The following is a 14804-nucleotide window of genomic DNA, read 5'->3' as shown; positions in this document are numbered from 1 at the left end:
TAGGTAAAGAGGATTTAACAAATGTTGTTTTAGACTCAGCGGAAGACTTATTACTTGGTTCAAATCCCAAGCCTTGTTTGTCACCATCTCTTCTTCCCATGCTAATCATCTTGTCAATTTTTTCTGCACCAATGGTTAAAGAAACAATCCATTCCTTTGAATTTTTAAGTTGAAGTTGAATGGCTTTGTTGTCAGAAGTTAGAGATGTAATTAATTTATTCTGACCAGTCAATTTTTTCTGCAAAAACATCAATTTTTCATTCATACATGCACTAACCTTTTCAGAATCTGCTTCAGGGCTTTGATGAGATCACTATTTTGTTTACTGAGCTTCTGAGAAGCAGCCAACAAATCATCATATTTGTTCATGATAAACTCAATATTTATATCTTCACAATCATCATTCTTCTTCGTTGGTTCATCCAAGCTTACGGTCGTGATAGGTGCAATGACCTTCTCATTATTTTCAGAGTCAGAATCATTGTCACTCCAGGTAGTATGCAGTGCCTTATTCTTCCCATCATTTTGCTTCTTTAAGGTGTTGGCATATTTTGAAGATATGTGTCCATAGCCTTCACATTCGAAACATTGGACCTTTTCTCATAGATTCTTTCGTTCATTTGACTTGCGAGATTTAGACCCGCTATCAGTATAGTCAACAAACTTATTTTTAGAATTTATACCTTTTGAATCTCGACTCCTTGGATCTTGATTCTTGAGAAAGTTCATCAATCGTCTTGTGAGAATCGTTAATTCCTCATCACTGCAATCCTCATTTGAATGCCTATCATCTTCTTTATTCACAACTTTGAGAGCATCACTTTTGCTCTTTTTAGGAGCTAGATGTTTCATCTTAGAAGTTTGTATGGACCCTATGAGTTCTTGAACTTTGAAGATGTTCAAGTCACGAATCTCTTCAATAGCCGTGATCTTTGGTTGAAATCGTTGAGGCAAGGATCACAAAAATTTTTTCACAACCTTATCTTCTAGAATTTTTCCACCTAAACTTGAACATGCATACATAATTTTAGCATAAAATTCAAAAAAATTTCATTCTCATCCATCATGAGTGACAAGACCCGCCCCAAATTCCTCGAAATCTGTGATGAACCTTGTAGTTTTTCTGACATCAACTGATGCCAGGCCCACTTACTAACATCATCCTCTTCTCCAAAAACAAAGTGTTTGGGCCCAAATTCGGCACACCCAAAACCAAGAGACAAGCCCATGATGAAATTGCCTGCCCAGCCCAAAGACTTGAGAAAAATAAAAATAAGATCCAGACAGATTGGGCTTCACACCAAGAAAGTTGAAAACAAAGCTTCAGCCCAAAGAAAGGCCCAAAGAGGAAACTGACAAGATAGGCTTCAAAAGATCAGCCCACAAAATATTGTTTAAACTCAAGCCCAAGAGACTAAAGACACATTCACGTGGCTACCTCACCTCTCTGGAAAGTCAGCAATTCCAACTAGAGTTTTTATGTAAGAAGGGACGTTTCTGAAAACACTGCCGAGAAAGAAAAATCAAAGGGGCGTCTATGATCAGAGACTTTTTTGCTCCAAAGCAGCACACCATCTTCTAAAAAGATTTCGCAAATCACGTTTTCAGAAGCAGGAAACAGGGAGTTGTTCAGAAAATACAAAACAAAAATCAAAACCGCCATAGGATCAGCTCACACAGACGGTGGCATTAAAATAGAAAAACCGTCAGCCGGGAAACCAGGGAAGGGATCGCTATAGGAAGTGACCACTGGGAGTCTATCTGCCATAATTGATAAAAATCTTTCCTGCTTAACGTTTTGAGAAATCTTTTGCCGCCCATTATTAAAATATAAAACCACCTTCAAAAGGAGGGTCTCTTATAAAAACAGAAGCAGGCAAGAAAGAAAGGACACTCAACTCATCAACCAAAAAAAACAACAGCAGGAAAAACAGCCAAGAGCTCACTTGAATTCCAAGAGAAACCAACCTTAAATCAGAATTCCAAGGTTCAGACTTAGAAAACAAATTTCCTAGAACGAGATCCCTCGTTACAAATTTGGTTCAGCAAAAGCCAAGACAAACATAGTCTGAGTTTTCACAACTATGAAAACCTCAACAAATTTTACAGCATGGTTCCAGCTTGCTAAATCCTCGAGAATAGCCACTTCTGTCCCTTCAGACTGAAGAAGTCACAGTTCTGCCCGCTTAAGAGCCTCCCAAGGCTTGAAGTAGATTGAAGCTCTGCCAAAATCGAACTTTGGTATCGATTTACAACTGAAGCCAAGCAGCTAAAGTTGTTGACAGTACAGTCCAGCGTAGACATACCCAGTCCAGCCCGGATCAGAAGTTTCTACCCAGGCAGAAATGGGATTCCAGCCATCCTTTTGCCTTTCTAGAGTTGATTTCTCCCTTCTTAATTTTGTAAAAGGCAGTTCTGCCTGAAACAGTACTTTATTTATCTATTCTGGCCAGAACAACCATTTTTGATACTGAGATAAATTGTGAAAGTCCTCACCAGTCTGAGGCAAGAAAAGAACTTACTTGGGAGATATTCCTCACCCAAATTCATAATCGTTTGTTTTAGAAGTCAGTAACTTGAGGCGCAAGTTATCCACTCTAAAAATAAGTCTGCTAGAATTTACATTGCTAGCAGTGGCACGCTCGCACACCAAAGAAAGCTGACTTGCCGACCAACAAGTGGTCTCCAAGCCAGTGGGGAACTTCGCCCTTCCACATCAGGAGTTAAACACGAAAATGGGTGAACAATTTGGCACGCCCAGTGGGACTTCTCAGTATACATATTCTGACGGAGTCATTCACAGAGTTACAAATACTGGAAGATCTAGTCAGAACCCACACCAGATATGGAGAAAAACAAGATGGTCCTCAGGGAGGGCCTCGAATCAGAAGAAAGCGATGCTAGGCATTCTGCCCACGGCAGTACAGGAAGTAGACGTTCCAGGGCTGGCTCCAAAAGAATGGATCAGGTGCAGGAGTCAGTACTCCGACAAGAGATCACAGTACAAAGGAGCCAGGACACTCTCGATAACATGACAGCCATGATGCAATGGCAGGTAAACAGACAGTTCCGGAAGGATCGAGAATCCGCCATGGCCAGAAATCCAAACCTAGATCCTGTAATCCAGCAGTTGGATCTTCCTCATGGCCCTCCGCCAGGACTAATATGGCCATATCAGGAAAGTCCTCTAGTTGCACAGATGGCTGGAGTGCCAGGCCACACAGAAATTCAGGCTGATCCGAGGGAGAGAGCCCTTCCTAATCAAGAACATCAGGCCCCAGCCCAGCCAGATAACCTGACACTGGCTCAGAACCAGCTAGGACCTCAGCCCAATCCACATCATGCAGCCCCGCATGATCAACCTTTGGCGCTTCTGCCTGAACCACCGGCAGTATTGCCATATAGACCCAAAAGGATGGACCATAATCCATTCCCTCCACCTGCAAGAGGGAGGAGAGGCTGAGGGGGAAACAACCTTTTTGCTAATCATGACAGGAATAGACAGGGGGCAAACTGGAGGAATCATCCAGAAGTCGAAGAGCAGGAAGAACACAAGGAGGAAGCTCCACCCAGACCACTCAGGGCAGAACCCAGGTTTGATTACGTTCAGCCAGAACAGGGACAAAATTTTCCCCCAGTCAATGCTTTAAATGACGTAGGGGCATTGCGAAGAATGGTCAGAGAGATCATGGAACCCGAGGCTAGAAGAGGGGAAAGGCCTACTTACAGAAAGCCATACCCAGCCTACATCGATCAAATACCGTTGTCTCCAGGTTTCAAAGTGCCAAACTTCACTTTGTTCAACGGGGAAGACCCCCATGCTTCCTCAGTCGAACATATAGGCAGGTTCTCCGTCCAATGCATAGCTATAGAAAACAACCCTCTGCTGAAATTAAGGCTTTTTGGCAACTCTCTTTCTGGGCAAGCTTTTACCTGGTACACCAGCCTGCCAGCTAACTCTGTTCAAACCTGGGAACAGATGGAAAATGTCTTCCATGACTACTATTACAGGATTCAGCCAGAAGTCACCATCAGTGATCTAGCTGCCCTCAAGCAGAGTGAAGATGAACCGGCGCAAGATTTTATAACCAGGTTCAGAAGGCTCAAGATGAAGTGCCGAATCCCAATGAAAGAAAGACACTTCATCCAGATGGCCCAAGCCGCCCTTAAAATCTCCCTCAGGAAAAGGTTCGACGAGATATTGTTCGGAGATCTGGCAGAACTGGCTGATAAGGCATCCAAATATGAAGAGCTACTCAGAGAAGAGCAGCAAAGGAGGAACTCCTCCAAAGGTACAAACTATAAAACCCCTTCTTCTTCAGTCCACCTGATCGAGGTAGAATCACAAGAAGATGCAGAAGAATCGGAGGAGAAAGAGGTTTCAGTGGCAGAAATGGCAAAACTAAAACATCCCATTAGTTGCAAGGCCCTCACAAAGCCACCTAAAGACCAAAAGCCGCCACCATTCACAGGAGGATTCGTCCCAAATAAACCAGCACAAAACAAGGTTTACTCTTTTGACTTAACCAAGGTCGATGCCCTGTTCGACGAAATGCTACTGCAGAAGGCAATAGAAACGCCTCACAGAATACCAAAACCGGAAGAACTCAAGGGCAGACAGTACTGCAGGTGGCACAACTCTTGGAATCATTCTACCAATAGTTGTGTTGTTTTCAGGGACGTGATACAAGAAGGGATAACGGCAGGAAGGCTTAAACTGGCAGAAAAACCACCATCGGTCATAACGGATCCGTTTCCTCAACCTCAAGTCAATATGGTCAACTTAAATTGGCCAGAACAGAGGAAAACCCAGCCAATCACAGATGCTGGCTGCAGCAGAGGCAGAAGAATCATAAGAGAGACCAGTCAAACACCAAGAGCGACCATCTCAGCTAGGGTAGTGCTCTGCAGTAGGTGCAAGTGTGAAACAGAGCTAGAGGTGGTTCTAGACAGGCAAAATCAGCCCACTCCTAGTGTCTTTGACAGGATTGGAACCTCATCCCAAGACAAAACAAGGCAGAAGAGTCGTCTTAAGCCTACACAGTACAGCGAGAGGAGGATGGAGCAACCCAGAAAGGAAATGCCAGTCAAGACACCCGGAAACGAAAAACCCTTGGCGACGATCATAGAAGGGAGATGGTATTCCGTAGGAAGGAGTGGTAGGCCAACTCTGGAGCTGACCAGAACTCAGAAAAGAAGAATCCAGAGGCAATACTGCACATATCTTAAGAGCCAGGATAATACGCAGGTACGTTCACAACCCAGTTCTGCCAGGAAAGGAAAAAACCCTGAATCACTTCCCCAGACAGAACAGAAAGCGTGCCAATCAGGGGAATTGCTGAAAACAGAACCACCAGCCAGATCTCTTACCCATATAGCCTCATCATCCAGTAGCTGTCCTGACACCTCGCAGATACCAGAGATATCCGGGCCTATCCCGTTACAAGGAGAAGACGACCACATAGAGGAAGAAGAGCAATTGGATTATGAACCTTCTGCAGATGACCAGAAAGAGCCCTTCGAGGTAGCAGAACAGGATGACTGGACGGAAGAATACGGGGAAGAATTAATGGAATTTGGTGAAGAATTGGACCCAGAGACAGAAGCTTTTGGCGCAGAATTAGAAGACCTCCTACAGGGTGATCTGGGAATTAACATGGTATTTATCCTACCAGGTAAATTCAGAGCTATCGAAGGACAAGAAAGCACTCTGGAAGGAGATGTTCTCTCTCAGGAAAGCTTTGAATGTAGATTGGCAGAAGTAGAGGAGCCACCAGAACCACAAGCAGACAACTCCAGGACAGGCAGAACAGCCGATAAACCAGCTACAGAGCAGCCTTGGTTTGCCAAGCCAACCAGAGAAATGGCAAATCACCTCAGACCTTTGTTTATAACGGCAAATCTTGGTGGTATTCCTATTTCCAAGATCATGGTAGATGGGGGTGCAGCCATTAATCTATTACCCCACAGAATGCTGACCAAGTTGGGCAGGACAGAGAAGGATTTAATTCCAACACGATTGACTGTCACCAACTTCGCTGGGGGCATCACCAAAATATATGGCATCTTAGACGTGGATGTCATAGTCGGAAGTAAAGGGTTGAAAATAGCATTCTTTGTTATAGACACTACTTCCACCACCTACAATGCACTACTTGGCAGGGATTGGATTCACCAGAGCCTTTGTATTCCTTCCACCCTCCACCAGCAGTTAGCACTATGGAATGAAGAAGGCTGCATGGAGATTATAGAGGCCGACCCACGGCCATTCCTGCCCTCTGCCATGTGCTTTGAAGCAAGGTATTATCATGATGACCTCGGTCCTTTCACTTTCCTTGGAGTCAATCAGAACGGCCGCCCACATGGTGTTACGGCCCAAAGACTCATTGAAGAAGGTTTAGCCAGTTCTCTAGAGGATTGGAATAGACCTTTTTGCGCTGAACTTCCAGATTTTTGATGTTTAGTCCCAATCAACTAGACAAGGATCGAGCTGCAACAATCCGATCCATCACAAAAAGATTGTTGATATACTGGGGAGAAAGGGGGCTTTTCATACAGAATCCAGCCATCAATATGGCAGAATTCACCCATGAAAGCACAAAAGAACAAGAGGAGGAGATTTCACAGGAAGAAGTATTAGATTTTGCACCAGCAGCACTAGACGACTCCCTGCCAGAAGTGGAGGACCCTCTGCAAGAAGTAAACTTAAGGACAGAAGAAGATCCAAGACCTACTTTCATCAGCACACTTTTGAAGGAACCACTCAAGTCTGAACTCATGACACTTTTGCAGGAGTTCAGAGACTGTTTTGCTTGGCATTACCACGAGATGCCAGGGCTGGACAGGCAGTTAGTAGAGCACAAGCTGCCAATCAAAGATGGCTACCTTCCAGTTAAACAGGCCAGAAGAAGAATGTCTATGGACACAGAACTGAAGGTCAAAGAAGAGATAGAAAGGCTGCTCAAAGCAGGATTCATCAGGCCAGCCATCTATGCAGATTGGTTAGCAAATATTGTACCTGTTCTCAAAAGAAAAACAGGGGCAGTTAGAATTTGTGTGGATTACAGAAATCTGAATGAAGCATCTCCCAAGGACGAATATCCTATGCCAATGGCAGACATGCTAGTAGATGGAGCCGCTCACAACCAAATGCTATCTTTCATGGACGGCAACGCAGGTTATAACCAGATTATGATGGCAGAATAGGACATCCACAAGACAGCCTTTATGTGTCCAGGACATATAGGTGCTTTCGAATATACTGTAATGCCTTTCGGTTTGAGAAATGCGGGAGCCACCTACCAAAGGGCAATGAATTCTATTTTTCATGATATGATAGGACATTCCTTGGAAGTATACATAGATGACGTGGTGATTAAATCCCCTGAAGAAGGAAATCACGTGGCAAGCTTAAGAAAGGCGTTCCTAAGAATGAGGCAGCACAAACTAAAAATGAACCCCAAAAAATGTGTTTTTGGAGTCCAAGCAGGAAATTTCTTAGGATTTTTGGTCCACCAGAGAGGTATAGAGGTTGACAGAAATAAAGCAAAATCCATCATAGAAGCTCTACCACCTCGGAACAAGAAAGAACTTCAAAGTCTCTTGGAAAAATCAATTTTCTAAGGAGATTCATATCCAATTCTGCAGGAAAAATCCAACCCTTTTCTTCCCTGTTAAGATTGAAGCAGGAACAGACATTCAAATGGGAAGAACTGCACCAACAGGCTTTCCAGGAAATAAAGCATTACCTCTCAAATCCGCCAGTTCTGTCCCCACCAAAAAGGGGCAGACCCCTCAAGCTTTATGTATCTGCATCAGAAGTATCCATTGGAAGTCTGCTAGTTCAAGATAACAAAGAAGGGAAAGAACAGGCAGTCTACTATCTAAGCAGAACATTGACAGAAGTGGAAAGAAGGTATTCCGCGATATAAAGGCTTTGCCTGGCCTTATATTTCACTGCTGTAAAGCTCAGGCACTACATGCTGCCACACACTATTTACATCATTGCCAAAACAGACCTAATCAAATACATGCTAACAAGACCAATGCTGAGGGGCAGAATTGGGAAATGGACTTTGGCTTTGACAGAATTCACCCTCAGGTATGTTCCCCAGAAAGCTATCAAAGGACAAGCTGTGGCAGATTTCTTGGCAGAACACCCGGGAGAGGAAATTGAAAACATGGATTCTTTGGACATAGCAAATGCAGATCTGCTAACTAGAGCTCATGTTTGTCTTAACAATCCAATCTACTCGATTCATCTCACACCTTGAAAATTATATTTTGATGGATCAAAAACAGACAAGGCTTCAGGAGCAGGAATCGTGCTAGAAGAACCCTTAGGGGTTAGACATTGCTATTCCTTCCAGTTAGATTTCCAATGCACCAACAACAGGGCCGAGTATGAAGCTTTAATTATAGGGCTCAAGATGTTGGTAGAATTGGGAATTCAATCCGTGGAAATCTTGGGAGATTCCATGCTTGTCCTAAAACAGATTGCTGGAGAATACAAGTGTCTAAATCCTTCTCTGGCTGTATATCTGGTAGCAGCTAGAAATCTGCTAACAGAATTTAGAGAAGCTACTTGGGAACACATCCCAAGGGAAGAAAACTTCGCAGCCAATGAACTGGCTCAGGTAGCATTAGGCATACAAATGCCTGAAGACTGCGTCCAGAGGATCATCAAGGTAGGAAGGAAAAGTCTACCGTCAGTTCTGACTAGAGGAATGAAGATAGAAGTCAATTCTGCCTTGATCACTAAAGACGATTGGAGGGAGCCTATCATGACTTACTTGCAGTACCCCACTCTACCCTCTGAGAAAAGAGTCAGAATCATGGCTACAAACTATCTCATGTGGAATGAAGATTTGGTCCGAAAAAGTGAGGATGAGGTGCTATTAAGGTGCCTCGGAAAGACAGAATATATGAAAGTCATGGGAGAAACCCATGAAGGGGTCTGTGGGGCTCACCAAGGAGGAAGAAAGATGTGCTGGTTGATTAGAAGGTATGGCTACTTCTGGCCAACCATGTTGAAGGATTGCATCAACTATTCCAAGAGATGTGAAGCTTGTCAAAGACACGGCCCAATCCAGCGGGCTCCTTCAGTCCCCATGAATCCAGTAGTGAAACCATGGCCTTTTAGGGGATGGGCAATGGATCTCATTGGCAAAATCTATCCAGCCAGCAGCCAGCAGCATTGTTTTATCATTGTTGCTACAGACTATTTCACCAAGTGGGTAGAAGCCAAGCCAATCAAAACCACAACTTCTCAAGAGATCATCACCTTTATAGAAGAACAGATCATACAGAGATTCGGCATTCCAGAATCGATCACAACTGATAGGGGTTCTTCTTTCATATCTAGGGATATGCTAGATATGGCAGAAACATTCAAGTTCAAGCTGCTCCAATCCACCCCCTATTATGCTCAAGCTAATGGACAGGCAGAATCAAGTAACAAGGTGATTATCAATATCATCAGAAAGATGCTGGAGAAGAATCCGAAGCAATGGCATGAGAAGTTGTCAGAAACTTTGTGGGCATACAGAACTTCAAAAAGAGAAGCAACTGGCATGACTCCCTATGCTCTGACCTACGGCCATGATGCAATTCTGCCCATGGAGATAGCAGTCCAGTCTCTTAGAATTGCTCATCAGCACGATCTCATAGGAGAAGATTACTCTCAAGCCATGCTACTTGAATTAGAAGAATTGGATGCAAGCAGGATTGACACCCTCAACAAACTCTTAGCAGGAAAACAGGCTGTGTCAAAGGCATACAACAAAAGAGTCAGAGATAAGAGTTTTGAAGAGGGGGAAATAGTCTGGAAGGCAATTCTGCCCCTTGGAGCGCACATAGCTGGGTATGGAAAATGGTCACCTACGTGGGAAGGACCTTTTGTGATTAACCAGATCCTCGGAATGGGGGCATATAGGTTGCAGGACAGAGATGGAGTTATTCACAACGCCCCAATCAATGGCAAGTGGTTAAAGAAATTCTACCCAACCATGTGGGATTCACAAGCTGTACAGACAGATCCCGGGATAGAAGAGGAACAAGGCTGACTTCTTCTATTTTTTGAATCCATTTTTGCTTTAAAGATTGTTTCGTTTCTGCTTTTACAGTTTGTTTTGTTTATTACGTCAAGGGTAAATGAAAATAGTAAAATGCTATTTAAAAGGAAAGCAGAACAAACTTTATTTAACAATAGCCACCATAGCAGCAAATCTGTTCAAAAAATAAATAAACAGAAATGAAAAACTAAAACCCTAATTTTCTAAGGGTTTCCTACAGATTCGCCTTCTTAACAGAAAGTTCTTTCTGGAGCAGCACTCCTTGATGAATCGAGGCTTCTGCGATTTCCAAAGCTGGCCTGGAAGCTGCAACCATGCTCTGCACAAGGAAGGTGGCCTTGGTTTTGGAACTCAGTCCAGCCCCAAGCTTGTTCTGCACCTCCCTACACTCTGCCAGCTGTTTTTGGAGTTCTTCGATCTGCTTCTCCAACTTATCCGCGGTGGCCTTGGCCTCCTTATATCCAGCCACCATCTGATCCAGTTCTGTCTTCTGCCTAGCAAAGTCAGCCAGATTGGCTTCATGTGTGGCCTTACAGAACTCAGAAGTTTTGAACGTAGGCCTAAGATCTTCATAGCGATCATGCAGATTAAGCACATCCCTGGCCAGGCTTAGGCCCATCTCAAGAATAGGCCTCGGAGCCATGTTCTGTCTATGCAGCAGGTCCAGGTCCTTCATCAGCTGATCTAGAGCCCCTGTATCTTCATCAAATTCCAGCTCAGTGGACTGCCAGATTTTTAACCTCTCCATGGCCTCCTGCACTGCTCTAGATTTTGCCTTGCTCGGAGGAGAGCTGAGTTTCTCCAGCCTCTCCAGTTGAGCATCCAGATCCATGGCTTCAAATTCTTCCAGCTCTGGATCAGCAAAAGAAGCCGTGGCAGATGATCCTGGAAAGGAATGAATAGGCATCTGCAGAAGAAAACATAAGTTAAGACCAGACAGAAAGTGGAAGATGAAGGAGGCTCAAAAGTTATAAAAACTTACAGCAACAATAGGAGGTTTCAGGGGGCTGGATACCGCAGCCAGAGCACCAGTAGTCTTAGGCATTTCCACCTGGAAAGACTAAAACCGTTAGAACAGACAGAACAGACAGAACAGCAGGAAAACATGAACAATTGAAGGGAAAATTACCACAACCACAGGAGCAGCTGCAGTCGTTCCCACCTCAGCCTCCGGGACCACAACGGTTAATTCTGCCTGATCCACGGGGTCTGATACAGATGGCTCCACCTGATCCTCGGCCTCTGGAGCGGCAGTAGAGTGTTCTGCCTCAGCATCCTCAAAAAGAGCCAGTTCTGAGCTGGTCAGCTCAGCACTCGGACCTTTTTGTTGCCTCTGCGCCAAGGCAATGCTCTCCGCTATCACCTCAGCAGGGATTTCATCCTACAAGAAGGGGGGTCAGAACAGAAGGAATGAAGCAAAAGAGGAACTAATGCGAGTCACAGACTAAAACTCACCTCGTCTTCTACCGCTGCCACCTTCTCTTGGGGCACCTCCTCCAGCTCTTGCAGCTCTTTTTCCTGCTCCACCTCCTCAAAGGCTTCTCGCAGCTCATCGTCCGTCCCAGAAGTAGTGGCTGGGATTGCTGCGGCTTCTTCTGCGGCAAAGTATTCCACTTCACCCCTCTTCTTAAGCTTTTTTAACTTAGTAGGAGGAGGAGAAGGGCTCCCAGCTGGACAGAACAAAAGGAAAAGATTAGAAAAGAGAAAACAGAATAAATCCAGAGAGAACAGTTGGAATGCTCCAAACTTACCAGGAATGCCAGGCCGCGCGGTATTATCCAGAGGGGGAGCAGGCCCTTTTCTTTTTCTTCTACCAAAAGGAACAGCCTCGGCAGGGGTTTGTTCTGCCTCAACATCATCCTCTTCATCAGCAGAAGGGAGCTCCAAATCCCCGGCGGCAATAACAGAAGAGACTGCACCAAGCAGTTAGAGGTTAGAAGCCAATCCAACAGGAAAAGACAGAAGAAAATTAAAAAGGAAAGGCTTACCAATCACTTCTCCAGCCTGGACAGACTGTCCACCCACGTTCTTTGTCAGGGAAGGATCTAAAAACAGGCAGAACATAGGTTAAAAACAGATTATCAAGACAGAACAAGTCCCAGACAGAATCAAGTATCTACCTTCTATGATTTGTGCAATAATGTCCTTGATGGTCTGGATCATATGCGCTTTGGCCTCCCCCTCCGCAAAAAGATGCCAGTTCTCCCAACCATCAAAAAGCGTCTTGAGGGCAATAACAGAAGCTGGTAGATTTTGGAATCTGGTTTGCCACCAGGCGTCAAAATCAGCAGAACTGCAGGAATTTGGCTCCCATGAGGGATAGAGGGCATCCGTGCTATTATTTATCTTGTTCACTGCACACCGGGCATCCTTGTGCACCTCCAGATCATCTACATCCCTCCAGGAAGAGGCCCGATTGCAACTCCGATATGATTTCAACGGTATGAGCTGAGGGCAGCCAAGCTGCCTTGCACAGAAGTTAGGATGATAGACTTCTGCCCCCAGATGATAGTTTGGAGGTTTGCCCCCACCATGAGGCAGATCTCTAGGCAGAGTAATGCTCAAGAACTTCTTCCTGAAGTCTGTTCTGGCAGCCTCATCTTCTGGCTCCTTCTCAAAAAGCCGGAACCCAGTCTGAAACCAGGGATAGGTCCTTCTGATCACCACTTGCCACTGAGCAGCCGACCTCTTGGTACAATGCCTGAAGAGCATCAAATACTCCTCAAGAGAGCGCTTAGGCACTTCTGCCGACATCAGAGGAAGAGCCAGAACTTGGTCTTCAGGCAGAACTATGTCGGGGAACCTTAACTCAGGGAAATATACCTGCAGCCAGATCTGGATCATCCAGAATGCGCCAGGGGCAGACAGGTTCAGCGGATTTTCCAGAGTGGCAGTATGCAGATTCTTGAAAAGGTGGGCCAGAACTGTTGGTCCAAGCCCCACATCAGTGTGGTTGTGAAGAGCTTCTGCCAGATGTCTATACTCAAGCAGAACTGCCGAAGACCGATTGGGGAAGACAAATCGGTTCAGCCAATACAGAAGGAACAACATATGTTGCTGATCCTTGTCCTTCTCAGCGTTGAATCTCTTCAGATAGTTGGAGAAGGAGCAGTTCTGGTTGATCGTGGCTGGAGAGATAGTGAAGGGAGTGGCCACTTTCTCTTGGTTCTTTCGCCTGTGATAATCCCCAACAGCATTAACAGGTCTGCCATGGGGCCTAAACCCAAAAATCTGAGCCATGTCCAGCAGAGTTGGAGCCATGGGACCCACACGGAAATCAAACGTGTTGCTGGCAGAATTCCAGAAACACAGGGCAGCAGCAAGCAAGTTCTCATCTCTGTTAATCGACTGCTTGGACAGAAGAATGGCGTCATAAATCCCAGCTCTCCTCCAGTGACCTCCATATCTCGGGAGAAGTCTGTCAATCCAGTCTGCCCATTTGACGGAACTGTTCCTCACCTCGCTGGACGGGAAAGATCGACTCAGATTCTTGCTAACCCAAGAATGATGGGCCAGGGCAGAAGAGCTCTCAAAACACAAAGGAGCCTCGGCATCCTTTTTTAGCAGTTCTGCCATCTCAGATGGAACAGGACCAAACCAGTGAGGCCCTAACACCAGGGTATTCTCGAACAAATGGAGGACATTCTCGTCCAGATTCTTCTGGGCAAAGGGATGAAGCTTGCTCCTGATTTCTATCGCGTGAGTATCAATCCCGCTCCCAGTGATATAATCGGGAGGAATTGAAGCGGAAGAGGATTGAGCACGGGACCTTGGGGAAGACATTTCTGATTCGAAGGCAAAAACAGAAGAAGGAAAGGTTTGAAGAAGGATATGGAGATCTCGAAAGAAGCTCGCAGGAACGAAAGTTGGAAGGTTTAGGGTTTTCAGAGGCTATGAATTTGAATTTCTTTTAAAGAGGAGCTCGAAAACGTGGGAAGAGGAAGATGGGACGACACCTGATGATTATTAGCTAGTAACTAGCCGTTTTCCCACGAACTCTAGTTCGTAGCAAGCAGACGTGGCAGACGTGGGCGAAAAGACGGAAGAAACTGGCGCGCGAATTAATTGGCAAAACATTAAGTCTAAAACCGTCCAAAAGACGATTCAGACTTAATGGGGGCATTGTTTGGGCCCAAATTCGGCACACCCAAAACCAAGAGACAAGCCCATGATGAAATTGCCTGCCCAGCCCAAAGACTTGAGAAAAATAAAAATAAGATCCAGACAGATTGGGCTTCACACCAAGAATGTTGAAAACAAAGCTTCAGCCCAAAGAAAGGCCCAAAGAGGAAACTGACAAGATAGGCTTCAAAAGATCAGCCCATGAATTATTGATTAGGTTCAGACCCAAGGGACCAAAAACATACCCACGTGATTGCCTCAGCTTTAGAAAAGTCAGCAATACCAACTGAAATTTAAAAATATGAAAGGGACGTCTCTGAAACACTGCCAAATTAAAGATCAAAAAACCATCTATGTTCAAGATCTTGCTCCAAATCAATGCACCACCCCCCCCCCCCCCCACCAGGGATTCACGGATCACACTTTCTAAATCAGAACGGGAAACAGGGAACCATTCAGAAAATACAAAAGAAAAGGGCAAACCGCCATAGAAAGCCTACACAGATAGTGGCGGTGGTTTTAATTAGAAGACTGCCACCCAGGAAACCAGGGAAGGGACTGCTTTAGGAGGTGACTGCTCAGAACCTATCTGCCTTGATTGATAAGAAA

General features: G+C 45.0%; 1 protein-coding gene across 1 annotated transcript; it reads left to right on the top strand.

Moving 5' to 3' along the window:
* LOC109947271 lies at positions 7111-10064 on the top strand. The gene is made up of 6 exons (XM_020557200.1): positions 7111-7177; positions 7648-7915; positions 8017-8101; positions 8370-8954; positions 9036-9394; positions 9482-10064. Exons 1-6 carry the CDS (start codon positions 7111-7113, stop codon positions 10062-10064), a joined length of 1947 nt encoding a protein of 648 aa, XP_020412789.1.

This window comes from Prunus persica, chromosome G2 (assembly GCF_000346465.2).
Source record: "Prunus persica cultivar Lovell chromosome G2, Prunus_persica_NCBIv2, whole genome shotgun sequence".
NCBI lineage: Eukaryota > Viridiplantae > Streptophyta > Magnoliopsida > Rosales > Rosaceae > Prunus > Prunus persica.
This window is presented reverse-complemented; position numbering and strand designations above follow the sequence as displayed.

Excerpts from the sequence above, each read along its gene's own strand:
- LOC109947271 (XM_020557200.1), top strand. The coding sequence starts at position 7,111 with ATGGCAGACATGCTAGTAGATGGAGCCGCTCACAACCAAATGCTATCT. Across the intron at positions 8,955-9,035 it reads TGGGAGAAACCCATGAAGGG|GATTGCATCAACTATTCCAA; the intron begins GTCTGTGGGGCT and ends ACCATGTTGAAG. Across the intron at positions 9,395-9,481 it reads GATATGGCAGAAACATTCAA|AAAGATGCTGGAGAAGAATC; the intron begins GTTCAAGCTGCT and ends CAATATCATCAG.